This window comes from Salvelinus fontinalis, chromosome 10 (assembly GCF_029448725.1).
Source record: "Salvelinus fontinalis isolate EN_2023a chromosome 10, ASM2944872v1, whole genome shotgun sequence".
NCBI classification, from domain to species: domain Eukaryota; kingdom Metazoa; phylum Chordata; class Actinopteri; order Salmoniformes; family Salmonidae; genus Salvelinus; species Salvelinus fontinalis.
The window spans coordinates 39,210,221-39,237,874 of record NC_074674.1 but is presented as its reverse complement, the minus strand read 5'-3'; the positions used below and the strand labels follow the sequence as shown (position 1 = coordinate 39,237,874).

The following is a 27,654-nucleotide window of genomic DNA, read 5'->3' as shown; positions in this document are numbered from 1 at the left end:
ACCACAGCCGCAAAGTCAAAACTGTCTATATCGTAAAAATTAATGAAAACAAAAATGGTATTTTTGGTCTTAATTTAAGTTTAGGGTTAGGCATAAGGTTATCAGTGAGGTTAAGGTTAGCGTTAGGCTTAACGTTTGATTTTAATAAGATAAATTGAAGAAATAGGCGGGGTTTAGCCATGGTTATGACTTTGTCGCTGTGGTAACTAGTGACGACCGTGGATCGGGAAGTATAGCGCCATAAACACGGTACAGATGTCAGTAGGAATGGTCTAAACACCCAAGAAGAGCGAACTGGTATTTTTTTGTGAGTTTGTAGATAATCACTCTTCACCAAATGACGAACTGAAAAGGTGAGACATGGTTTCTCTTTTACAACATTGATGTTATGCATTTTCATTGTCCTTTAAACGTGATCGATCAGTCAGTCAAAGTCAAATTGTCTGTGTTTCAGATAATACAGACACATCATCATCATGTACATTTAAAGTAGTGTCTGGGCAGGAGAAATTCATCGTCTCCTCTACCCAGATACTGGTTCACATGTAACTGAACTAGCTATAGGTCAGACAGGGAAGATTTGTTTGACAAATGTGTTGTTGTTATTTTTTATTTATTTTTTTACATTGTTTACAATAAGTCAGTGTTTTTATTTTATACTTGTTGGCAAGAATGCTCTACTTATTTTGGCTGATATTCCAATCTCTAAACATATCCCAATGTATTAATTAAGACCGTAGCGTAAAGTATGCTCGGAACTTATTGGCACAGGCGTTCTCTTCATTGCATGTACAGTGTATATACAGGCTGGGTCTACCCATATAAATCCTCCTCGATAGCAAGCCGTCACCTCATTAGGCTGGGCATGACTTCTTGAAGAGGAGTGAGTGTAGGTTTCTACATATCCCAGCTGGTGTGACTTGACATTCTTTGTCTGTCCCGTGCTCCTGTCCCACTGCCTGGTTCTTCTTCATAGGGAACGTCTAGCCAAGTGAGTAAGAAGAGTGTATTAAAACGATGCTGTTGTTTGAAGAGACAATGATGAAAACAACAGAATGAATACACGTGTGCTCTTCTGACGCGCTTGTTTTAGAACGCTTGTTTTAGAATGCTTGTTTTAAGAACGCTGGTTTTAGAATGCTTGTTTTAAGAACGCTTGTTTTAGAATGCTTGTTTTAGAATGCTTGTTTTAAGAACGCTTGTTTTAGAATGCTTGTTTTAGAATGCTTGTTTTAAGAACGCTTGTTTTAGAACGCTTGTTTTAGAATGCTTGTTTTAAGAACGCTTGTTTTAGAATGCTTGTTTTAAGAACGCTTGTTTTAGAATGCTTGTTTAAGAACGCTTGTTTAAGAACGCTTGTTTTAAGAACGCTTGTTTTAAGAATGCTTGTTTTAGAATGCTTGTTTTAGAACGCTTGTTTTAGAACGCTTGTTTTAGAACGCGAATTAGTCTCCAGGTTGCCCCTGTATTAAAACCCCAATACATCAAAAATGTAAAGTGTTTTTAAAGGCCCAATGCAGTCAAAAACATGATTTTTCTGTGTTTTAAATATATTCCCACTGTGTTCTATATATGTTTCCACACTATGAGGTTGGAATAATACTGTGAAACTGTGAAAGTGATGATAATGCCCTTTTAGTGTAACAGCTGTTTGAAAAGACTGCCTGACATTTCAGCCTATGTATGTATGTATGTATGTATGTATGTATGTATGTATGTATGTATGTATGTATGTATGTATGTATGTATGTATGTATGTATGTATGTATATTTGTTTGTGTGTTTGTTAATGAAGGTGGTAGATCAGCTTTATTACTGCAGATATATTGTAGCTTCCATCAATGTAATTGTCTTTATCATTTCCACTCCCCCATTATATATATTTTTGTAAATGGATTCGAACCAGGGACTGCAGTGCATCTCCGTGTAAGAGCAGCAGGATCTGTGTGTCCACTCCCCCCTGAGGAGAACCACGGACTGCTCTTACACGGAGATACACTGAACTCTCCTACCTTGTCTTCCAGGGGTCATTCTGTCTGTACACTGAACTCTCCTACCTTGTCTTCCAGGGGTCATTCTGTCTGTACACTGAACTCTCCTACCTTGTCTTCCAGGGGTCATTCTGTCTGTACACTGAACTCTCCTACCTTGTCTTCCAGGGGTCTGTTTGTCAACTCCCACTGAGAAGAATGAAGGGGTTATTCCTGGTAGAGCCACTGGTAGCCTTCTATTCCTTTGCCAGTTTCCTGGTCTACCCCTTGGTACAACAGTATGTGTACAGGAGACTATGGCAGGAGCTGACCAACACCACCTACCCTGTCTCTGACAACACCTCACGCTGCGATCCTTCCAACACCAGCAGCCACCATGAGGTTAGTGTTACTGTAGAAACTTAACCAACACCACCTATCCTGTCTCTGACAATAACCAACAGGTTAGTTACTATAGAAACCTATCCAACACCACCTACCCTGTCTCTGACAACAACCAACAGGTTAGTTACTATAGAAACCTAACCAACACCACCTACCCTGTCTCTGACAACAACCAACAGGTTAGTTACTGTAGAAACCTAACCAACACCACCTACCCTGTCTCTGACAATAACCAACAGGTTAGTGTTACTGTAGAAACCTAACCAACACCACCTATCCTGTCTCTGACAATAACCAACAGGTTAGTGTTACTGTAGAAACCTAACCAACACCACCTACCCTGTCTCTGACAACAACCAACAGGTTAGTTACTATAGAAACCTATCCAACACCACCTACCCTGTCTCTGACAACAGCCAACAGGTTAGTTACTATAGAAACCTAACCAACACCACCTACCCTGTCTCTGACAACAACCAACAGGTTAGTTAATGTAGAAACCTAACCAACACCACCTACCCTGTCTCTGACAACAACCAACAGGTTAGTTACTATAGAAACCTAACCAACACCACCTACCCTGTCTCTGACAACAACCAACAGGTTAGTTACTGTAGAAACCTAACCAACACCACCTACCCTGTCTCTGACAACAACCAACAGGTTAGTTACTGTAGAAACCTAACCAACACCACCTACCCTGTCTCTGACAACAACCAACAGGTTAGTTACTATAGAAACCTAACCAACACCACCTACCCTGTCTCTGACAACAACCAACAGGTTAGTTACTATAGAAACCTAACCAACACCACCTACCCTGTCTCTGACAACAACCAACAGGTTAGTTACTATAGAAACCTAACCAACACCACCTACCCTGTCTCTGACAACAACCAACAGGTTAGTTACTATAGAAACCTAACCAACACCACCTACCCTGTCTCTGACAACAACCAACAGGTTAGTTACTATAGAAACCTAACCAACACCACCTACCCTGTCTCTGACAACAACCAACATGTTAGTTACTGTAGAAACCTAACCAACACCACCTACCCTGTCTCTGACAACAACCAACAGGTTAGTTACTATAGAAACCTATCCAACACCACCTACCCTGTCTCTGACAACAACCAACAAGTTAATTACTATAGAAACCTAACCAACACCACCTACCCTGTCTCTGACAACAACCAACAGGTTAGTTACTGTAGAAACCTAACCAACACCACCTACCCTGTCTCTGACAACAACCAACAGGTTAGTTACTATAGAAACCTAACCAACACCACCTACCCTGTCTCTGACAACAACCAACAGGTTAGTTACTATAGAAACCTAACCAACACCCCCTACCCTGTCTCTGACAACAACCAACAGGTTAGTTACTATAGAAACCTAACCAACACCACCTACCCTGTCTCTGACAACAACCAACAGGTTAGTTACTATAGAAACCTAACCAACACCACCTACCCTGTCTCTGACAACAACCAACAGGTTAGTTACTATAGAAACCTAACCAACACCACCTACCCTGTCTCTGACAACAACCAACAGGTTAGTTACTATAGAAACCTAACCAACACCACCTACCCTGTCTCTGACAACAACCAACAGGTTAGTTACTATAGAAACCTAACCAACACCACCTACCCTGTCTCTGACAACAACCAACAGGTTAGTTACTATAGAAACCTATCCAACACCACCTACCCTGTCTCTGACAACAACCAACAGGTTAGTTAATGTAGAAACCTAACCAACACCACCTACCCTGTCTCTGACAACAACCAACAGGTTAGTTACTATAGAAACCTAACCAACACCACCTACCCTGTCTCTGACAACAACCAACAGGTTAGTTACTATAGAAACCTAACCAACACCACCTACCCTGTCTCTGACAACAACCAACAGGTTAGTTACTATAGAAACCTATCCAACACCACCTACCCTGTCTCTGACAACAACCAACAGGTTAGTTACTATAGAAACCTATCCAACACCACCTACCCTGTCTCTGACAACAACCAACAGGTTAGTTACTATAGAAACCTATCCAACACCACCTACCCTGTCTCTGACAACAACCAACAGGTTAGTTACTATAGAAACCTAACCAACACCACCTACCCTGTCTCTGACAACAACCAACAGGTTAGTTACTATAGAAACCTAACCAACACCACCTACCCTGTCTCTGACAACAACCAACAGGTTAGTTACTATAGAAACCTAACCAACACCCCCTACCCTGTCTCTGACAACAACCAACAGGTTAGTTACTATAGAAACCTAACCAACACCACCTACCCTGTCTCTGACAACAACCAACAGGTTAGTTACTATAGAAACCTAACCAACACCCCCTACCCTGTCTCTGACAACAACCAACAGGTTAGTTACTGTAGAAACCTAACCAACACCACCTACCCTGTCTCTGACAACAACCAACAGGTTAGTTACTATAGAAACCTAACCAACACCACCTACCCTGTCTCTGACAACAACCAACAGGTTAGTTACTATAGAAACCTAACCAACACCACCTACCCTGTCTCTGACAACAACCAACAGGTTAGTTACTGTAGAAACCTAACCAACACCACCTACCCTGTCTCTGACAACAACCAACAGGTTAGTTACTATAGAAACCTAACCAACACCACCTACCCTGTCTCTGACAACAACCAACAGGTTAGTTACTATAGAAACCTAACCAACACCACCTACCCTGTCTCTGACAACAACCAACAGGTTAGTTACTATAGAAACCTATCCAACACCACCTACCCTGTCTCTGACAACAACCAACAGGTTAGTTACTATAGAAACCTAACCAACACCACCTACCCTGTCTCTGACAACAACCAACAGGTTAGTTACTATAGAAACCTAACCAACACCACCTACCCTGTCTCTGACAACAACCAACAGGTTAGTTACTATAGAAACCTAACCAACACCCCCTACCCTGTCTCTGACAACAACCAACAGGTTAGTTACTATAGAAACCTAACCAACACCACCTACCCTGTCTCTGACAACAACCAACAGGTTAGTTACTATAGAAACCTAACCAACACCCCCTACCCTGTCTCTGACAACAACCAACAGGTTAGTTACTGTAGAAACCTAACCAACACCACCTACCCTGTCTCTGACAACAACCAACAGGTTAGTTACTATAGAAACCTAACCAACACCACCTACCCTGTCTCTGACAACAACCAACAGGTTAGTTACTATAGAAACCTAACCAACACCACCTACCCTGTCTCTGACAACAACCAACAGGTTAGTTACTGTAGAAACCTAACCAACACCACCTACCCTGTCTCTGACAACAACCAACAGGTTAGTTACTATAGAAACCTAACCAACACCACCTACCCTGTCTCTGACAACAACCAACAGGTTAGTTACTATAGAAACCTAACCAACACCACCTACCCTGTCTCTGACAACAACCAACAGGTTAGTTACTATAGAAACCTAACCAACACCACCTACCCTGTCTCTGACAACAACCAACAGGTTAGTTACTATAGAAACCTAACCAACACAACCTACCCTGTCTCTGACAACAACCAACAGGTTAGTTACTGTAGAACTTGTTATTCAAAAATAATTATAATTTAGTAGAATAACGACAACGTTGCAAATGTCATGTGTAAAATAGTTAATGTCGTTTTGGAAGTAAACCTCCCTCCCTGCACTGCTTTGTAAAACCTTTTGCTTAGTTGTTTCAGTGGGTAGGCCCTCATCTGCTTTGTAATCCAAGTATTCCCATAGTTTGCTTCTGCAGCCAGTTCTGTCAATAAGTTGGGAGTGTGTAGGTAGGATGTTTTTCTCTCTCGAAGAAGAAGAAGAAACCATGCTGTCAGCATTTCCTCTCCTCTTGCTTGCTTGCTTAAAAGTGACTCGCGCTCTTTCAACTGTCTTGGGAAAGCGCAGCCGGACAGCCCTTGAGAAGATTCAGACAAATTACTAGACAAACTCGATCCTCTTAATCATTTATGTATATAGAGCCCCACAGTGGAGTTGTCATAATACCCATAAAACCTAGCGGTCAAACAGGGAAATGGTTCCAATAGTTTTTCCACCGTTTGTTTTTTTCCCTTAAGGGATTTTAGAAACATAAGTATGTGGACACCTGCTCGTCAAACATCTCATTCCCAAATAATGGGCATTAATATGGAGTTGCTCCCTCCCCTTTACTGCTTTAACAGCCTCCACTGTTCTGGGAAGGCTTTCCACTAGATGTTGGAACATTGCTGTGTGAACTTGCTTCCATTCAGCCACAAGAGCATTAGTGAGGTCGGGTACTGGTGTTGGGCGATTAGGCCTGGCTCGCAGTTCCAATTCATCCCAAAGGTGTTCGATGGGGTTGAGGTCAGGGCTCTGTGCAGGCCAGTCAAGTTCTTCCACACCGATCTCGACAAACCATTTCTGTATGGTACCTCGATTTGTGTACGGGGGCATTGAAACAGGAAAGGGCCTTCCGCAAACTGTTGCCACAATGTTGGAAGCACAGAATCGTCTAGAATGTCATTGTATGCTGTAGCGTTAAGATTTCCCTTCACTGGAACTAAGGGGCCTAGCCCGAACCATGAAAAACAGCCCCAGACCATTATTCCTCCTCCACCAAACTTTACAGTTGGCACTATGCATTGGGGCAGGTAGCGTTCTCATGGCATCCGTCAAACCCAGATTAGTCCGTCTGACTGCCAGATGGTGAAGCGTGATTCATCACTCCAGAGAACGCATTTCAACTGCTCCAGAGTCCAATGGCAGCAAGCTTTACACCACTCCAGCCGACATTTCACAGAGATACGCTTGTTTTTCGGAGAAATCTTTAGAAAAATAACAGGAATTTCGATTTTTAATATTGAAAAGCCTATACTAAAATATAAAAATACCACATGTCTCAAAATCGATTATATTTCTTACCTCTATGTTGTTTTTATGTCCTCCGGATTCAAGAAGACAAGATGACGAGTTCAACATTGAGCCTGCCAGTTTGCGTCAGCTGGATGCTGTGAGAGAATTAAGGCGAATGTTATTTCCCAGATTTGTACCACTTTCTCTGATTTGGTTTAGTCACCCTAATCTTGGCCATCCTACAAGGGTAAAAACTTTAATAACTTTTAAATAGATTATGATAGAGACATGAGGTTTGGACCGTTTTGTTAGAGTATCCATACAATTAACATATTATTGTTCAAAATAGGCATTTTCAATTTTTTTAATTGAGAAATATACTAATCCCACAGTATCAAATAACATTTCTTTATAAAGTCCTTTTTACATCAGCAGATATCACACAGTGTTAAACAGAAATGTATGAGATAAGGAAAACCAGCTACCTAAATGCTTGGCCTGTAGTCGTACTAACCTAGTTAAGGTTAAATCAAATAAATAAATAGTAGTACTAACCTAGTTAAATAAAGGTTAAATAAAATAAATAAAGGTTGAATCAAATAAATAAATAGTAGTACTAACCTATTTAAATAAAGGTTAAATAAAATAAATAAATAGTAGTACTAACTTGGTTAAATAAATAAATAGTAGTACTAACCTAGTTAAATAAAGGTTAAATAAAATAAATAAATAGTAGTACTAACCTGGTTAAATAAATAAATAGTAGTACTAACCTAGTTAAATAAAGGTTAAATAAAATAAATAAATAGTAGTACTAACCTGGTTAAATAAATAAATAGTATTACTAACCTGGTTAAATCAAATAAATAAATAGTAGTACTAACCTAGTTAAATAAAGGTTAAATCAAATAAATAAATAAATGGTAGTACTAACCTAGTTAAATCAATACAGGAAGTACCAGGTAATAATATACAGGAAGTACCAGGTAATAACTTGGCTATATACACGGGGTACCAGTACTGAGTCAATGATAACTAGGTTATATACAGGAAGTACCAGGTAATAACTTGGCTGTATACACAGGGTACCAGTACTGAGTCAATGATAACTAGGTTATATACAGGAAGTACCAGGTAATAACTTGGCTGTATACACAGGGTACCAGTACTGAGTCAATGATAACTATATACAGAAAGTACCAGGTAATAACTTGGCTGTATACACATGGTACCAGTACTGAGTCAATGATAACTATATACAGGAAGTACCAGGTAATAACTTGGCTATATACACGGGGTACCATTACTGAGTCAATGATAACTCGGTTATATACAGGAAGTACCAGGTAATAACTTGGCTATATACAGGGAGTACCAGTACCATTTTCGATGTGCAGGGGTACGAGGTAGTTGAGGTAGATATGTACATACATTATAGGTAGGGATAAAGTGACCAGGCAACAGGATTATATAATGAACAGTAGCAAAATATGTAAACATTTGTGCAAAAAGGGTCACTGCAGACAGTCCGGGTAGTTATTTAACTATTCATCATTCTTATGGCTCGGGGGTAGAAGCTGTTCAGGGTCCTATTGGTTCCAGACTTGGTGCATCAGTACTGCTTGCTGTGCGGTAGCAGAGTGAACAGTCTATGACTGGAGTGGCTGAAGTTTTTGACAATTTTTAAGGCCTTCCTCTGACACCGCCTGGTATAGAGTTCCTGGAGTGCAGGGAGCTTGGCCCCAGTGATGTACTGGGCCGTACGCACTACCCTCTGTAACGTCTGCGGTTCGATGCCAAGCAGTGTCCATACCAAGTGGTGTTACATCTAGTCAAGATGCTCTCAATGGTGCAGCTGTAGAACTTTTTGACGATCTGCAAGCCCATGACAAATCTTTTCAGTCTCCTGAGGGGGAAAGAGCCATTGTTGTGCCCTCTTCACGACTGTGTTGGTGAATTGGAGTGGGATGTCTGGAATGATGTTGATGTGAGCCATGACCAGCCTTTCAAAGCATTTCATGGCTACAGATGTGAGTGCTACAGGGTGATCGTCATTTAGACAGGTTACCTTGGCGTTCTTGGGCACAGGAACTATGTTGGTCTGCTTTAAACATGTTGTTATTAGACAGGGTCAAGTAGAGGTCAGCGCATGCTTGGAGTACACTTCCTGGTAATCCGTCTGGCGCGTTAACCTGTTTAAAGTTCTTACTCACATTGGCTACGTAGAGCGTGATCACACAGTCGTCCGGACTAGCTGGTGCTCTCATGCATGGTTCAGTGTTGCTTGCCTCGTAGCGAGCATAGAATGCATTTAGCTCATCTGGTAGGCTCGTGTCACTGGGCAGCTCACGGCTGGGTTTCCCTTTGTAATCTGTGATAGTTTGCAAGCCGTGCCTCATCCGATAAGTGTCAGAGCCAGCTAGCAGGCTACTGTAATTATTAACATGGTTAGACTGTAAACAACTAGTAGAGGTCACGTCTCATTAGATACAGCTGGCAGATATTTGGGACGCTGACAGGGTTTCTCCAGTTGATTTGGTTGATTGGCTAAGCAGAGTCTTCATGCTATTCTGTTATAGCCTAGTCTGAAAAGACAGTCCAGGCAGTGGCCATTGAATGACACAGAGAAAAGATGTCTGAGTAACTTAAAAAAAGCCTTCTTGTTTTGTGTTTGAAAAAGGCAAGAACCACATCTACACCTGTTGTGGTTGAGACGAGTTAAGTTTCTTTCTGCTTGAAGCCTGATTGACATAAATAACATGTTTCCCTGTAGAGCTGTCTACTGGCCTATAACAGAGCAGAGCATTGTCACATTTCTCCTTTTTTCTGTTCTATACTTCCTCTTTTTTTCTTCATGATTGCATCAAATCAGAAGTGAATCACTGTGGACAAAGAGAGTGTCTGGTGTTCTGTGGAATGTAGTCTGTAATTTGTCACGGTTATCTCCGGGTCAGTAAGTGTGTGTTTTCCCCCTTGGCTATTATCCATTACCTTGTGTGTTTAACCAATTGTGTTTTTATTATCTGGGGTAAACACACGGCACTCCAGCTAAAGAAAAACTATATTGCTTCAGTCACCAATCTCTGCTCTATGATCCCTTCCCTCACCTTCATGCTGTTGTTTGTTTGTTTGTCTCTTCTCCCTCTATACTGAGCTCTTCTCCATGTTGATGTTAATATAGTGTCTCTCCTCCCTCTATACCGAGCTCTTCTCCATGTTGATGTAATATAGTTTGTCTCTTCTCCCTCTATACTGAGCTCTTCTCCATGTTGATGTTAATATAGTGTCTCTTCTCCCTCTATACTGAGCTCTTCTCCATGTTGATGTTAATATAGTGTCTCTCCTCCCTCTATACCGAGCTCTTCTCCATGTTGATGTTAATATAGTGTCTCTTCTCCCTCTATACTGAGCTCTTCTCCATGTTGATGTTAATATAGTGTCTCTCCTCCCTCTATACCGAGCTCTTCTCCATGTTGATGTTAATATAGTGTCTCTCCTCCCTCTATACCGAGCTCTTCTCCATGTTGATGTTAATATAGTGTCTCTCCTCCCTCTATACCGAGCTCTTCTCCATGTTGATGTTAATATAGTGTCTCTTCTCCCTCTATACCGAGCTCTTCTCCATGTTGATGTTAATATAGTGTCTCTTCTCCCTCTATACTGAGCTCTTCTCCATGTTGATGTTAATATAGTTTGTCTCTTCTCCCTCTATACTGAGCTCTTCTCCATGTTGATGTTAATATAGTGTCTCTTCTCCCTCTATACCGAGCTCTTCTCCATGTTGATGTTAATATAGTGTCTCTCCTCCCTCTATACCGAGCTCTTCTCCATGTTGATGTTAATATAGTGTCTCTCCTCCCTCTATACCGAGCTCTTCTCCATGTTGATGTTAATATAGTGTCTCTCCTCCCTCTATACCGAGCTCTTCTCCATGTTGATGTTAATATAGTGTCTCTTCTCCCTCTATACCGAGCTCTTCTCCATGTTGATGTAATATAGTTTGTCTCTTCTCCCTCTATACTGAGCTCTTCTCCATGTTGATGTTAATATAGTGTCTCTCCTCCCTCTATACCGAGCTCTTCTCCATGTTGATGTTAATATAGTGTCTCTCCTCCCTCTATACCGAGCTCTTCTCCATGTTGATGTTAATATAGTGTCTCTTCTCCCTCTATACTGAGCTCTTCTCCATGTTGATGTTAATATAGTGTCTCTCCTCCCTCTATACCGAGCTCTTCTCCATGTTGATGTTAATATAGTTTGTCTCTTCTCCCTCTATACTGAGCTCTTCTCCATGTTGATGTTAATATAGTGTCTCTCCTCCCTCTATACCGAGCTCTTCTCCATGTTGATGTAATATAGTTTGTCTCTTCTCCCTCTATACTGAGCTCTTCTCCATGTTGATGTTAATATAGTGTCTCTTCTCCCTCTATACCGAGCTCTTCTCCATGTTGATGTTAATATAGTGTCTCTTCTCCCTCTATACCGAGCTCTTCTCCATGTTGATGTAATATAGTTTGTCTCTTCTCCCTCTATACTGAGCTCTTCTCCATGTTGATGTTAATATAGTGTCTCTTCTCCCTCTATACCAGGGGTGTCAAACTCATTCCACGGAGGGCCTAGTGTCTGCAGGTTTTTGTTTTTTCCTTTCAATAAAGCCCTAGACAACCAGGTGTCGGGAGTTCCTAACTAATTAGTGATGTTAATTCATCAATCAAGTATAAGGGAGGAGCGAAAACCCGCAGACACTCGGCCCCCCGTGGAATGAGTTTGACACCTGTGCTCTATACTGAGCTCTTCTCCATGTTGATGTTAATATAGTTTGTCTCTTCTCCCTCTATACCGAGCTCTTCTCCATGTTGATGTTAATATAGTGTCTCTTCTCCCTCTATACCGAGCTCTTCTCCATGTTGATGTTAATATAGTTTGTCTCTTCTCCCTCTATACCGAGCTCTTCTCCATGTTGTTGTTTATGTTGTTGTTTACACCAGGAGGTCCAGAAGGCGGCGTCTCTCTTCTCCCTCTACACCGAGCTCTTCTCCATGATCCCCTCCCTGGCAGTCACCCTCATCCTCGTCGCCTACAGCGACCAGCGCGGACGCAAGATCACCATCATCCTGCCTCTGATTGGCTCTCTGTTCTACGTCCTGTCTTTCCTGGCCGTCTCCTTCTTCGAGCTCGACCTCTACCTCCTCATCGTCTCGTCGTTCGTCAGCGCCCTGTTCGGGGGCTCGGGGACGTTCCTGGGTGGTTGTTTCTCGTACATCGCTGACCTGTGTGAAGACGGACAGCAGAAGACCCTGCGTATGGCCGGGGTGGACATGGTGATCGGCCTGCTGTCTGGAGTGGCCTCTCTCTCTACGGGATACTTCCTCCAAGCAGCAGGTTTCAACTGGCCCTTCTTCACCTCTGCTCTGTTCCACTGTTTCAACCTGCTCTATGCCGTCTTCATCCTGGAGGAGACGCTCCAACGACCTCCAGATGACCCCCTGGACGGATCTCCGCGCCGCACCGCCATGCGTCAGCTGGCCTGCGGGGTCTACCAGTTGTTTGCAGGGGCCAGCAGGAGGCGCAATATCCTCCTGGTGCTCCTCTTGCTCCTCTTCTGCTCCTTCTCCTTCGCCAACATGGGCGGGCTCTCCATGATCACGCTGTACGAGCTCAACCAGCCGCTGTGCTGGACCGAGATCCTGATTGGCTACGGCTCGGCGCTGTCCACCACGGTGTTCCTGACCAGCTTCGTGGGCGTGACGGTGTTCTCTCGCTGCGGCGTGCCCGACCTCGTCATCATTCTCATAGGGATCCTGAGTGTCATGGTGGGTATGACCCTGGTGGCCTTCGCCAAGACCACGCTCATGATGTTCCTGGGTAAGGAATAAGGAGAATTTTCAATGGTAACACGGTCCTGTGTAAAGAGAACTCTAGACTATGTGAACCAGGGGTTGGGGTGAATTCCATTTCAATTCAGTCAATTCAGGAAGTAAACTGAAATTCCGATTCCAATTTTTTTGTCAATGCCAATGCGATACAGTTCAATTAAAATATTAGGAACTGGAATTTCCAGTTTTACTTCCTGAGTTAACTGAAATGGAATTGACCCCAACCCTGATGTGAGCCAAGTGTTGGTTAACTTATGTCTTAGGCCTGGAGTTATTCCTGAGCTGGAACCCCTCTGGGCCTCAGTTAGTCTGGTGTTTAGGAACACCTCTGGGCCCCAGTTAGTCTGGTGTTTAGGAACACCTCTGGGCCTCAGCTAGTCTGGTGATTAGGAACACCTCTGGGCCCCAGTTAGTCTGGTGTTTAGGAACACCTCTGGGCCTCAGCTAGTCTGGTGTTTAGGAACACCTCTGGGCTCCAGTTAGTCTGGTGATTAGGAACACCTCTGGGCCTCAGTCTGGTGTTTAGGAACACCTCTGGGCCTCAGTTAGTCTGGTGTTTAGGAACACCTCTGGGCCTCAGCTAGTCTGGTCTGGTGTTTAGGAACACCTCTGGGCCCCAGTTAGTCTGGTGATTAGGAACACCTCTGGGCCTCAGTTAGTCTGGTGTTTAGGAACACCTCTGGGTCTCAGTTAGTCTGGTGTTTAGGAACACCTCTGGGTCTCAGTTAGTCTGGTGTTTAGGAACACCTCTGGGCCTCAGTTAGTCTGGTGATTAGGAACACCTCTGGGCCTCAGTTAGTCTGGTGTTTAGGAACACCTCTGGGTCTCAGTTAGTCTGGTGTTTAGGAACACCTCTGGGCCTCAGTTAGTCTGGTGTTTAGGAACACCTCTGGGTCTCAGTTAGTCTGGTGTTTAGGAACACCTCTGGGCCTCAGTTAGTCTGGTGATTAGGAACACCTCTGGGTCTCAGTTAGTCTGGTGTTTAGGAACACCTCTGGGTCTCAGTTAGTCTGGTGATTAGGAACACCTCTGGGCCTCAGTTAGTCTGGTGTTTAGGAACACCTCTGGGTCTCAGTTAGTCTGGTGTTTAGGAACACCTCTGGGTCTCAGTTAGTCTGGTGTTTAGGAACAGCTCTGGGCCTCAGTTAGTCTGGTGATTAGGAACACCTCTGGGCCTCAGTTAGTCTGGTGTTTAGGAACACCTCTGGGCCTCAGTTAGTCTGGTGTTTAGGAACACCTCTGGGCCTACCTCTAGTTACCTCGTGTCGATCTGAAAGGGAAGTGTAAGCAGAAAGGGCAAATTGAAGTTTTTACTAACAGGCCATAAACGGCACCTGTAAAGGTTTATATGGTAGTATAAATGGAACCATATAGTTTTGCTGTGACATGACTGGACTGGCAGGTCGTTTCATGTCATGACACCCTCCATCTCCGATTGGTCTGTAATTGTTTCTGTATTTAGAAATAGATTAAGCATTCAGACAACATTATTTTCTTGAAATATAATTTGATGCTAATTTATTGCACCAAAATGGAAATTTTTTAATTTATAGGATTCATCTAATATTCAATAAATATAGTACCTAACATCCCATTTGGATCCACATTGTTTTTTCTAATAATAAGTTAGACATGTGGAATAAAAATGAAATGGTCACCCAGCCACCCACTGACTGAGTATACAGTATCAGTTCTCTGTTTCTGACTGGTACTATGGTGCTGCGTTTCGTTTTATTAGATTTGTTAGCTTTGTATCCGACATCCTGATATTACCAGGTTCTGACCACTAGATGGTGCTGTTTCTGCTATTAGGTGATTAAGAGAATTCACCTTACACTTACTCTTAGGTGATTAAGAGATAGTTCACCTTACATTTACACTAAATTAACTAAATTAGATTTGATCATGAAGTGTGAAAATGCTAATAAAGGTACCATTGACTTGCATTGGATTTGTCCCACAGTTGCTAAACAAGTTAGCATTTGAAACAGTGGCCAACAAAACCAAAGCATGGGTCGCTGACATACCTTGTCGATAGACTTCTTGCAGGGTAAGGAAACCAATGTAATTTTGTAATTTGTGTTTTGTAAATCTTCAAACTTTTTTTCACCTAATAGCAGGAGCAGCACCATCTATTGGTCATAATCTGGTAATATCAGGATGTAGAATGGGACAACCTGGACTCGAGGGTAGACGTCACATAGTAAACGTAAATCCGGGACACTCCAATTAGTATGATATGTTACATTTTGTATGGTATGTATTAATTTGTGGATGTCCATCATCCATTTTGTATGATATGTTCTGAATTACAATTCATATTACAATTCTATATATTACGAATTGTAATTCGTACAATATCTTACTTATTGTAATTCAAACAATATGATACAAATTTGCCAAACATATGATATGTTACGAATTCCAATTTGTTGTGGCTAGTCTTAGCTAGGTGGTTAATGTTAGCTAGGTGGCTAACATTAGGGTTAGGTATTAAAGTTAGGGTTAGGAGTTAGGTTAGGGTAAGGGTTAGCTAACATGCTAAGTAGTTGCAAAGTAGCTATAAAGTAGTAAGTAGTTGCAAGGTTGCTAATTAGGTAAAATGCTAAAGTTATCCGTGATTCGAACACACAACCTTTGGGTTGCTAGACGTCCACGTTACACGATCACTCATTAACCCCGACCAACCACCTTACGTTTTTTTTGCCTTAAGTAACTTTCTGTCTTATGTAACCATACCAAACGTAACATATCATACTGGTTTGAGTGTCCCGGATGTACTTTTACTATGTTACGTCTAGTCTATGAGATCAGGCTGGGTGGGACATCAGACCCTGATGAAAACAGCTTGTCTGTCGAAACGTTGTTAATTAGGTTATTAAATTATTGTAGCTCCTGGAGTGTGCGGCTCTCCTTTAATTTTTCAAGTGTTCTACTCCGCTAGCCGGCACCTCGCCTAAATAGTGTTCTACTCCGCTAGCCAGCACCTCGCCTAAATAGTGTTCTACTCCGCTAGCCGGCACCTCGCCTAAATACTGTTCTACTCCGCTAGCCGGCACCTCGCCTAAATAGTGTTCTACTCCGCTAGCCGGCACCTCGCCTAAATAGTGTTCTACTCCGCTAGCCGGCACCTCGCCTAAATAGTGTTCTACTCCGCTAGCCGGCACCTCGCCTAAATAGTGTTCTACTCCGCTAGCCGGCACCTCGCCTAATAGTGTTCTACTCCGCTAGCCGGCACCTCGCCTAAATAGTGTTCTACTCCGCTAGCCAGCACCTCGCCTAAATAGTGTTCTACTCCGCTAGCCGGCACCTCGCCTAAATAGTGTTCTACTCCGCTAGCCAGCACCTCGCCTAAATAGTGTTCTACTCCGCTAGCCAGCACCTCGCCTAAATAGTGTTCTACTCCGCTAGCCAGCACCTCGCCTAAATAGTGTTCTACTCCGCTAGCCAGCACCTCGCCTAAATAGTGTTCTACTCCGCTAGCCAGCACCTCGCCTAAATAGTGTTCTACTCCGCTAGCCAGCACCTCGCCTAAATAGTGTTCTACTCCGCTAGCCAGCACCTCGCCTAAATAGTGTTCTACTCCGCTAGCCAGCACCTCGCCTAAATAGTTGTGTGTTTCTTTTGCTTCTGGATGGGACATAAACCTAACAACTTCCATTACTAATTTTCTCTGAACAGGGGGGGAAAAAATTCACCAAATTCACTGAGAATACATTACGTAGTATGAAGAAACAGTACTCTAAGCAGCAGCTCCATATTAATGGTCAGACATAGAGAACGGATACTGTATAGTCGTTGTTGGCGTATGATCGGCGTAGGGTGTGGGGGGGTCCGTGGGGTATGGGGGGGGTCCGTAGGGTGTGGGTGGTTTTAACCATTCCTTTGGATTCCTCATATCTAAGTCCTTATTAGAAGAAAGTTACTTCCAAATCGCATGTTAGCTACCAGATAACATTATCTGAATCCTCTAAATTAAAATGGTCAATTTCGATGCAATCAAATTAGCTTAGAGACCAAATGTAAATTTCAACAAAATAATGTTGCAGGAATGTTAATCTGATCTGTTTCTAACAACAGAAACGATTTCAGAACAATCTGACATGGTGGGTGTTGAAATCCTCTTTCTGGAGCTTTTTGAGGTGGAACGACCGTGGCTGCGTTTCTTCATCATGCTGCTGTGTTTGATCGTGGCTGTGAAACCAGATAGAACGACAACAAACCATAATATTCAGGTCTTTATCTTGGCTCTTTTCCAAAAGGGTATAAACTAAAAAGACAAAACGTACATAACCTTTGTTCAGTCGATTGAGAACCCAGCGAGTCAGTCATGTGACGTTAACCCTCTCTCAATTGAATTTCAATTTAATGGGCTTTATTGGTATTAGGAAACATATGTTTACATTGCCAAAGCAATATAGAAAGTGAAATAAACAATAAATTTAAAAAAACAACAGTTAACTTTACACTCACAAAAGTTCCAAAAGAATAAAGACATTACAAATGTCATATTATGTGCAAATAGTTAAAGTACAAAAGGGAAAATAAATAAACATATATATGGGTTGTATTTACAATGGTGTTTGTTCTTCACTGGTTGCTCTTTTCTTGTGGCAACAGGTCACAAATCTTGCTGCGGTGATGTTACACTGTGGTATTTCACCCAATAGATATGGGAGTTTTTCAAAATTGGATTTGTTTTAAAATTCTTTGTGGGTCTGTGTAATCTGAAGGAAATATGTGTCTCTAATATGGCCATACATTGGGCAGGAGGTTAGGAAGTGCCGCTCAGTTTCCACCTCATTTTGTGGGCAGTGAGCACATAGCCTGTCTTCTCTTGAGAGCCAGGTCTGCCTACGGCGGCATTTCTCAATAGCAAGGCTATGGCTCCCTGAGTCTGTACATAGTCAAAGCTTTCCTTAAGTTTGGGTCAGTCACAGTGGTCAGGTATTCTACCACTGTGTACTCTCTGTTTAGGGCCAAATAGCATTCTAGTTTGCTCTGTTTTTTGTTAAATTCTTTCCAATGTGTCAAGTAATTATCTTTTTGTTTTCTCATGATTTGGTTGGGTGTAATTGTGTTGCTGTCTTGTGGCTCTATGGGGTCTGTTTGTGTCTGTGGGGTCTCTCTCTGTGTGTCTCTCTCTCTGTGGCTTTCTCTGTGTGGCTCTCTCTGGCTGTCTCTCTCTCTCTGTCTCTCTTTCTTTCTTTATATTGTCTGTTTGTTCTCCTCAGTGAGGCTTCCAATGCTGCTGGCTATCATGCCGTTCCCCGTGCTGAGATCCATGATGTCAAAGATCGTATCAAAGAACGAGCAGGGTGAGTGCTAGTTAAACTTAATAACTAATGCCTTCAAACTCATTCCACGAAAGGGCTGCGAGTTTGTAGTATTTCCTTTCAATTAGACCTAGACAACCAAATAAGGGGGAGTTCCTTACTAATTAGTGACTTAATTTATCAATTAAGTAAAAGGGTGGATCGAAAACCCGCAGACACTCGGCCCTCTGGGGAATGAGTTTTCCGCATGTTAGCCATCCTAGCATTGCTGAGCAATGGTTTGTTTAAACAGAGGTTGTTAGACCAGAGAGGAGGGCCCTTGTCTGGTCACATGGCCCTTGTCTGGTCACATGGCCCTTGTCTGGTCACATGGCCCTTGTCTGGTCACATGGCCCTTGTCTGGTCACATGGCCCTTGTCTGTTGTCGTGTAAAATCATACTGAGAGAGACTTTGTCATTGCTTCAAACAATCATCTTTATTTAATATTGATTAATTATTGCAATAATGAGGCAGGTCGACACCCCCACTTTTGAGTGTTGGACCAAGTAACCTAACCTTTACACAAATGCAGAGTCAGATAGCTGATACTAAGAATGCTTCGTCATGGTTGGTTCAACCCCCCCCCCCCCATGCAGAGTGGCATCATATGCCTCTCTGGGTTCATCCGGGCGTTATCTGCACAGGGTCGTTGTCTTAACCCCACCCTGGCTCAGTTTCCCAGTTGCAAGGATGATTTTGAGACACTGAGGGCTTGTTCTACTCCTTATCTATCTCTAGTGAAACACATTCTTGTCTATGTAATGCAGTCTTTAGCTCATTTGTCAGTTCAAGCCATCTCTGGTGACCATACACTCAGATTAGCTGCAGGGAACTAGAGTGGAGACTATGAAAACACAGACACTAGTAGGACTGAAATGTCTTAACTATTTATTTAAATATTCATTGTTAGAGAGCTGTATCTGAAGGGCTCTTCTTCAAGCCTCCCTCTCCCACACGGACACAATAATAATAATACTAATCCATGTATTTTATATAGTGATTTCAGTCTCATTAAAAACAATAAACAACAACAAAAAACAATTTACCAATGTAGGGATCTGACAGTTGTAGGGCGATCGTCTTCCTCAGCTTTAGATAATAAGCAGTTCTGTATATTGAGAGAAGGGAGATATATTATGGGGTGGCAGGTAGCCTAGTGATTAGAGCGTTGGACCATTAACCAGCAGGTAGCCTAGTGGTTAGAGCGTTGGACCAGTAACCAGCAGGTAGCCTAGTGGTTAGAGCGTTGGACCATTAACCAGCAGGTAGCCTAGTGGTTAGAGCGTTGGACCAGTAACCAGCAGGTAGCCTAGTGGTTAGAGCGTTGGACCAGTAACCAGCAGGTAGCCTAGTGGTTAGAGCGTTGGACCATTAACCAGCAGGTAGCCTAGTGGTTAGAGCGTTGGACCAGTAACCAGCAGGTAGCCTAGTGGTTAGAGCGTTGGACCAGTAACCAGCAGGTAGCCTAGTGGTTAGAGCGTTGGACCAGTAACCAGCAGGTATCCTAGTGGTTAGAGCGTTGGACCATTAACCAGCAGGTAGCCTAGTGGTTAGAGCGTTGGACCAGTAACCAGCAGGTAGCCTAGTGGTTAGAGCGTTGGACCAGTAACCAGCAGGTAGCCTAGTGGTTAGAGCGTTGGACCAGTAACCAGCAGGTAGCCTAGTGGTTAGAGCGTTGGACCAGTAACCAGCAGGTAGCCTAGTGGTTAGAGCGTTGGGCCAGTAACCGTAAAGGTTGCTGGATCGAATCCCCGAGCCGACAAGGTAAAAATCTGTCATTCTGCTCCAGAACAAGGCAGTTAACCCACTGTTCCCCGTCATTGAAAATAAGAATTTTTTCTTAACTGACTTGCCTAGTTAAATAAAACTGTAATAAAAAAAGTAATATGGTACAGGTTGGGAGGTAGACGTCTGAGAGACAGGCCTCGTAAAATGGTCAATTTCGATGCAATCAATTAGCTTAGAGACCAAATTAAATTTCAACAAAATAATGTTGCAGGAATGCTAGTCTTATCTGTTTCTAGAAACAGAAACCATTTCAGAACAATCTGACATGGTGGGTGTTGAAATCCTCTTTCTGGAGCTTTCTGAGGTGGAACGAGCCTGGCTTTGTGCCTCCTCCGTAGCTAGACTGGATCGTCCACTACTGAAATGTAGCAACCACCTGGGTAATGTTCTTTGCGACTGTAAATGCTCCAGTAAGACCACCACACCTCAGCAGAGGTTCAGAAAAGCCTCCAACGAAGCAAGCCTCTGCATCCCCTCACACCGCAGTCCACTTCCTCTCGGAACTGGGGCAAAACCGATGCTGTTGATTTGGTATTGCTGCATCATTCAAATCATATTAGCAAGCTAGCTAAGACAAATACAATATCATAATGTCATAATCAGTCCTACAATTTTGTGAGTCACCGCCAGATATTACAGTCAATCTATCAACAAGTTATCAAAAACCCCAAAAAGTTGATTCAAATATACAATTATAAAAACAACACGAAAAAAACACTAAAATATGTACAATATTTACAGAGCTCTCTGCCTAGGCTACCTCACGACGCTATGGCAACCATGGAACTCGCGGCAATAATGTGGAAGCAAGGCAACCATTATGACATGGTGACAGATAACAGAAGAGGTGTACTCCTTCTGTCTCACAACGTTAGGCTGAAGTATTTTAATGTGGCTTTGAACTTCTTTATCTGACAGTGTATTGTCTTCCTCTGTGTGTGGTGCGTGTGTAGGAGCGTTGTTTGCGTGCTTGGCGTGCCTGGACAGTGTGAGCATCAGTGTGGCGATAGCTGTGTTCAGTAGTCTCTACGCTGCCACGGTAAACTGGTACCCTGGATTCTGCTTCCTGTTGTCTGCTGGACTCTGTGTCATCCCCTTGGCAATGCTAGCGTGAGTATTATCTACTACTATACCGCCCCTATACTGCCCCTGTACTACCTCTATACTACTTCTATACTACCTCTATACTACCTCTGTACTACCCCTATACTACCCCTATACTACCCCTATACTACCCCTGTACTACCCCTATACTAACCATATACTAACCCTGTACTACCCCTATACTAACCCTGTACTAACCCTATACTACCCTTGTACTACCCTTGTACTACCCCTATACTACCCCTATACTACCCCTATACTACCCCTATACTACCCCTATACTACCCCTATACTAACCCTGTACTACCCCTGTACTACCCCTGTACTACCCCTGTACTACCCCTGTACTAACCGTGTACTACCCCTATACTACCCCTGTACTACCTCTATACTACCCCTGTACTAACCGTGTACTATCCCTATACTACCCCTATACTACCCCTATACTACCCCTATACTAACCCTGTACTACCCCTATACTACCCCTATACTACCCCTATACTACCCCTATACTAACCCTGTACTACCCCTATACTACCCCTATACTACCCCTATACTACCCCTGTACTAACCGTGTACTACCCCTGTACTACCCCTGTACTACCCCTATACTACCCCTATACTACCCCTGTACTACCCCTATACTACCCCTATACTACCCCTATACTAACCCTGTACTACCCCTATACTACCCCTATACTACCCCTGTACTACCCCTGTACTAACCGTGTACTACCCCTATACTACCCCTGTACTACCCCTATACTACCCCTGTAGTAACCGTGTACTACCCCTATACTACCCCTGTACTACCCCTATACTACCCCTATACTACCCCTATACTAACCCTATACTAACCCTATACTAACCCTATACTACCCCTATACTACCCCTGTACTACCCCTATACTAACCCTATACTACCCCTATACTACCCCTATACTAACCGTGTACTACCCCTATACTACCCCTATACTACCCCTGTACTACCCCTATACTAACCGTGTACTACCCCTATACTACCCCTATACTACCCCTGTACTACCCCTGTACTACCCCTATACTACCCCTATACTACCCCTATACTACCCCTATACTAACCCTGTACTACCCCTATACTAACCCTGTACTACCCCTATACTAACCATGTACTACCCCTATACTACCCCTGTACTACCCCTATACTAACCGTGTACTACCCCTATACTAACCGTGTACTACCCCTATACTAACCGTGTACTACCCCTATACTACCCCTGTACTAACCGTGTACTACCCCTATACTACCCCTGTACTACCCCTATACTACCCCTGTACTAACCGTGTACTACCCCTATACTACCCCTGTACTACCCCTATACTACCCCTATACTACCCCTATACTACCCCTATACTAACCCTGTACTACCCTTGTACTACCCTTGTACTACCCCTATACTACCCCTGTACTACCCCTATACTACCCCTGTACTACCTCTGTACTATCTCTTAACTATCTCTGTACTACCTCTGTACTACCTCTGTACTACCCCTATACTACCCCTATACTACCTCTGTACTACCCCTATACTACCTCTGTACTACCCCTATACTACCTCTATACTAACCCTATACTACCCCTATACTACCCCTGTACTACCCCTGTACTACCCCTGTACTACCCCTGTACTAACCGTGTACTACCCCTATACTACCCCTGTACTACCCCTATACTACCCCTATACTACCCCTATACTACCCCTGTACTACCCCTGTACTACCCCTGTACTACCCCTGTACTACCTCTGTACTACCTCTATACTAACCGTGTACTACCCCTGTACTACCCCTGTACTACCCCTATACTACCCCTATACTACCCCTGTACTACCCCTATACTACCCCTATACTGCACCTATACTGCCACCAAACTCTCTGTTAACTCTGCTTAGTAAACTTCCATGATAGGATGTTACTCTCAGTCACCAGTCACATGACTGAACAGTACCGCATCAGGTATCAGCAACATTAGTGAACATACAGGTTTTTGAGTTGACATGTGACCAATGAGTAAGGAGAGATGTTTGATTTTCATCCTGACATGAAATCTTACCTGACCCAGATACGGCTGTAATGTTATCTAGTATTTACGGTTTGCGTGCAGGCAGGAGGGGATAGCGAGGGGACAGCGAGGGGATAACGAGGGGACAGCGAGGGGACAGCGAGGGGACAGGAGGGGATGTTGACTGGTCCAGTTTTAGTCTCGTTGTTTTAACTTTAGGGGGGTTTGATTTGCTCATAATTATCATTAAAATAATGGCCCGCTGTGGTAGAAATGCCTGAGATGATTTTTTGGGGTCCCGGTCTGCCACTACCCATGACCACCTCTCTCTTCTGTGTGTAATGCACAGTACCAGTCAAATGTTTGGACACACCTACTCATTCAAGGGTTTTTCTTTATTTTTACTATTTTCTACATTGTAGAATAATTATAGTGAAGACATCAACACAACACATGTGTGAAATAACACATATGGAATCATGTAGTAACCAGAAAAGTGTTAAACACTTTAAGTAGCCACCCTTTGTCTAGATGACAACTTTGTACACTTCACACTTGTAGGCATTTCATTGGACAGGTGTGTCATTGCTTAGGTACTATCCCGTCACTATGACGTCCATGTCCCCTCGCTATCCCCTCATTTCCTTATATATTTTTTCTTTCTTATTTGCTAATCTTTTCTTACTTTATAACTCTGCAATGTTGGTTAAGGGCCTGTCAGTAAGCATTTCACGGTAAAGTCTACACCTGTTGTATTCGGCGCATGTGACAAATAAAATTGGGTTTGATTTGTCTCTCTCTGTCTCTCTGTCTCTGTGTCCTCCAGGGGTGTGGGGCTGCTGGGAGTAGAAGAAGGTAAAGAGGCCAAGGAGACTGAGGCCCTCATCCCTGGAGAGGAAGGTCTCGCTGGGGACGAGAACGACAATCCTCCCCTCACCTGAGACTGGAGTCCCGGAGTTGGAAGACAGGAAACTGGTGCACGTTTCACTTTTCTCTCTCTGTGTCAACGTCTGTTCTGACAGACAGCGCTACACTCTTAATCCTCTGAGTATAAAGCCATCGGAGAGATAGGATTACCTCAGGTCAACTGCTCTGCTATAAAGCCCTTTAGCAAATATGCACTATTAGCACGCGTGTCACCTACTTACAACCTTGGAACCTTGGGCAGAAACATTTTTAAAGGAAATACAATGTGTGAATATGTGCTATGTTTAACTATGTTTTTAAAAAAGTACATGTTTTCAGAGCTATTCAACTCTTACCCTACGAGGTCCTGATTCCTGCTGGTTTTCTGTTCTACTTGATAATAATTGCACTCACCTGTTGTCCCAGGTTACAGGTGTAACTATGGGAGAAAAGCAATGGAACTGGCTTCCAGGTCTCTACTGTATATAGGGCACTACTTTTGACCTGATCCCTATGCGCCCTGGTCAAAAGTAGTGCACTATATAGGGAATAGGGTGCCATAGGGCTCCGGTCAAAATATAGTGCACTATATAGGGACTAGGGTGCCATTTTAGGGCACATATTTATGTTTTTAATAATTGATGCAGTCATTCCAATGCATCTTAAATCTAATATAAGGTTTAACTAGGTTTGTTTTGGGGGGTTATGAGTGGAATGAAATAATGAGATCCTCCCATCACTCATCATGGTGGAATAATGAGATCCTCTTATCACTCAGCATGGTGGAATAATGAGATCCTCTTATCACTCATCATTGTGGACTAATGAGATCCTCCTATCACTCATCATGGTGGAATAATGAGATCCTCTTATCACTCATCATGGTGGAATAATGAGATCCTCTTATCACTCATCATGGTGGAATAATGAGATCCTCTTATCACTCATCATGGTGGAATAATAAGATCCTCTTATCACTCATCATGGTGGAATAATAAGATCCTCTTATCACTCATCATGGTGGAATAATGAGATCCTCCTATCACTCATCATGGTGGAATAATGAGATCCTCTTATCACTCATCATGGTGGAATAATGAGATCCTCTTATCACTCATCATGGTGGAATAATGAGATCCTCTTATCACTCATCATGGTGGAATAATGAGATCCTCTTATCACTCATCATGGTGGAATAATGAGATCCTCTTATCACTCATCATGGTGGACTAATGAGATCCTCTTATCACTCATCATGGTGGAATAATGAGATCCTCTTATCACTCATCATGGTGGAATAATAAGATCCTCTTATCACTCATCATGGTGGAATAATAAGATCCTCTTATCACTCATCATGGTGGAATAATGAGATCCTCCTATCACTCATCATGGTGGAATAATGAGATCCTCTTATCACTCATCATGGTGGAATAATGAGATCCTCCTATCACTCATCATGGTGGAATAATGAGATCCTCTTATCACTCATCATGGTGGAATAATGAGATCCTCCTATCACTCATCATGGTGGAATTGTACGTTTTGTTGTGATGCTGTACAGTATACGTACAGGTTACACAGTGTAGACTAACCCATCCCTATCATTATCCATATCATAATCCCTATCATTATCCATATCATTGCAGAAGGTAAATTAGCAAATTGATTGTTGCATTTTTCGGTACGTACAATTACTCCGATTCCTAGAACATCTTGGGGAAAAAAATGTCATATTGGCTGGATATCTAACAAAGTGTAAAGGAATATTGGTCAGATGTCTAACAGACAGAAAGTAATAGCAGTAGTCTGCGTACTAGGGTGTTTTCAAGTGTCTATGCCGTATTAGCAGGTTTAGGGTAGCCTCCCTGTGCACAGATGGGTAGTCTATGGGTCACGCCCATGTGTTTGTTCCACCTACCCGCTTATAACAACCTGTTCAGCACTTTCTCAATGTTTTCTCACAGAAACACAACATGAAAGACTTGTGTAGACGCTCAAGGAACGACACGTTCTGTCTGGCCTGTGTAATGGATTCTGTCTGGCCTGTGTAATGGATTCTGTCTGGCCTGTGTAATGGATTCTCTCTGGCCTGTGTAATGGATTCTCTCTGGCCTGTGTAATGGATTCTGTCTGGCCTGTGTAATGGATTCTGTCTGGCCTGTGTAATGGATTCTCTCTGGCCTGTGTAATTGGATTCTCTCTGGCCTGTGTAATGGAATTCTGTCTGGCCTGTGTAATGGATTCTGTCTGGCCTGTGTAATGGATTCTGTGTGGCCTGTGTAATGGATTCTGTCTGGCCTGTGTAAGGAATTCTGTCTGGCCTGTGTAAGGAATTCTGTCTGGCCTGTGTAATGACTCGTTAGCCTCCCGGTGAGCCAAACTGGTTGAAAAGACCAGTTTTATCTCACCAGGCTAGTCCCAGGTCTGTTTTGTGTTCTTTCCAATTCCATTGCTGTCATTGTCAATGATGTCACAAACCTCTGTCTCTCAGGCTAATGACATGATGTCACAAACCGCTGTCTCTCAGGCTAATGACATGATGTCACAAACCGCTGTCTCTCAGGCTAATGACATGATGTCACAAACCTCTGTCTCTCAGGCTAATGACATGATGTCACAAACCTCTGTCTCTCAGGCTAATGACATGATGTCACAAACCTCTGTCTCTCAGGCTAATGACATGATGTCACAAACCTCTGTCTCTCAGGCTAATGACATGATGTCACAAACCTCTGTCTCTCAGGCTAATGACATGATGTCGCAAACCTCTGTCTCTCAGGCTAATGACATGATGTCACAAACCTCTGTCTCTCAGGCTAATGACATGATGTCACAAACCTCTGTCTCTCAGGCTAATGACATGATGTCACAAACCGCTGTCTCTCAGGCTAATGACATGATGTCACAAACCTGTCTCTCAGGCTAATGACATGATGTCACAAACCTCTGTCTCTCAGGCTAATGACATGATGTCACAAACCTCTGTCTCTCAGGCTAATGACATGATGTCGTTGAGTTAAACTGAATGCTGGTTGACACATCAACTTCCCTGTTACAATAGTTATTTTTCTTCCACTTCCATTGATTAACCACATTGATCAATAACTCAGAAATGATCAACTGATCATGTAAAAAAAACAGCATAGTCAAATGGATGCAAAGGACAGTATTGGGGAAATACGACTTTAGGTACAAATGTTTATTTTTAATTTTTATTTTGAGCCATTGGTTGTGTGTTGTTTTAATGTTTTATATAATTTAAGAATGCCACAAATGTTTAAGTAACTGTAACAAAACAAAAAGTTTTATTAAAAATAAAGAAGTGTCCACAATGTCTGACGGACTTTATGAAAGTC

The 27,654-nt window shown here is 42.9% G+C and overlaps 1 protein-coding gene across 2 annotated transcripts; it reads left to right on the top strand.

Annotated features, from left to right (window-relative positions):
- Positions 1 to 76: 76 nt before the first annotated feature.
- Positions 77 to 27,654, top strand: LOC129864133 (solute carrier family 46 member 3). 2 transcript variants are annotated; one of them, XM_055936784.1, is made up of 6 exons: positions 77 to 353; positions 2,160 to 2,372; positions 12,254 to 13,130; positions 18,376 to 18,459; positions 21,199 to 21,355; positions 24,216 to 27,654. In XM_055936784.1, exons 2-6 carry the CDS (start codon positions 2,190 to 2,192, stop codon positions 24,328 to 24,330), a joined length of 1,416 nt encoding a protein of 471 aa, XP_055792759.1. In that variant the 5' UTR covers positions 77 to 353; positions 2,160 to 2,189; the 3' UTR covers positions 24,331 to 27,654. The 2 variants fall into 2 exon arrangements, with proteins under 2 accessions (XP_055792759.1, XP_055792760.1); XM_055936785.1 differs by lacking the exon at positions 77 to 353 and adding an exon at positions 867 to 991.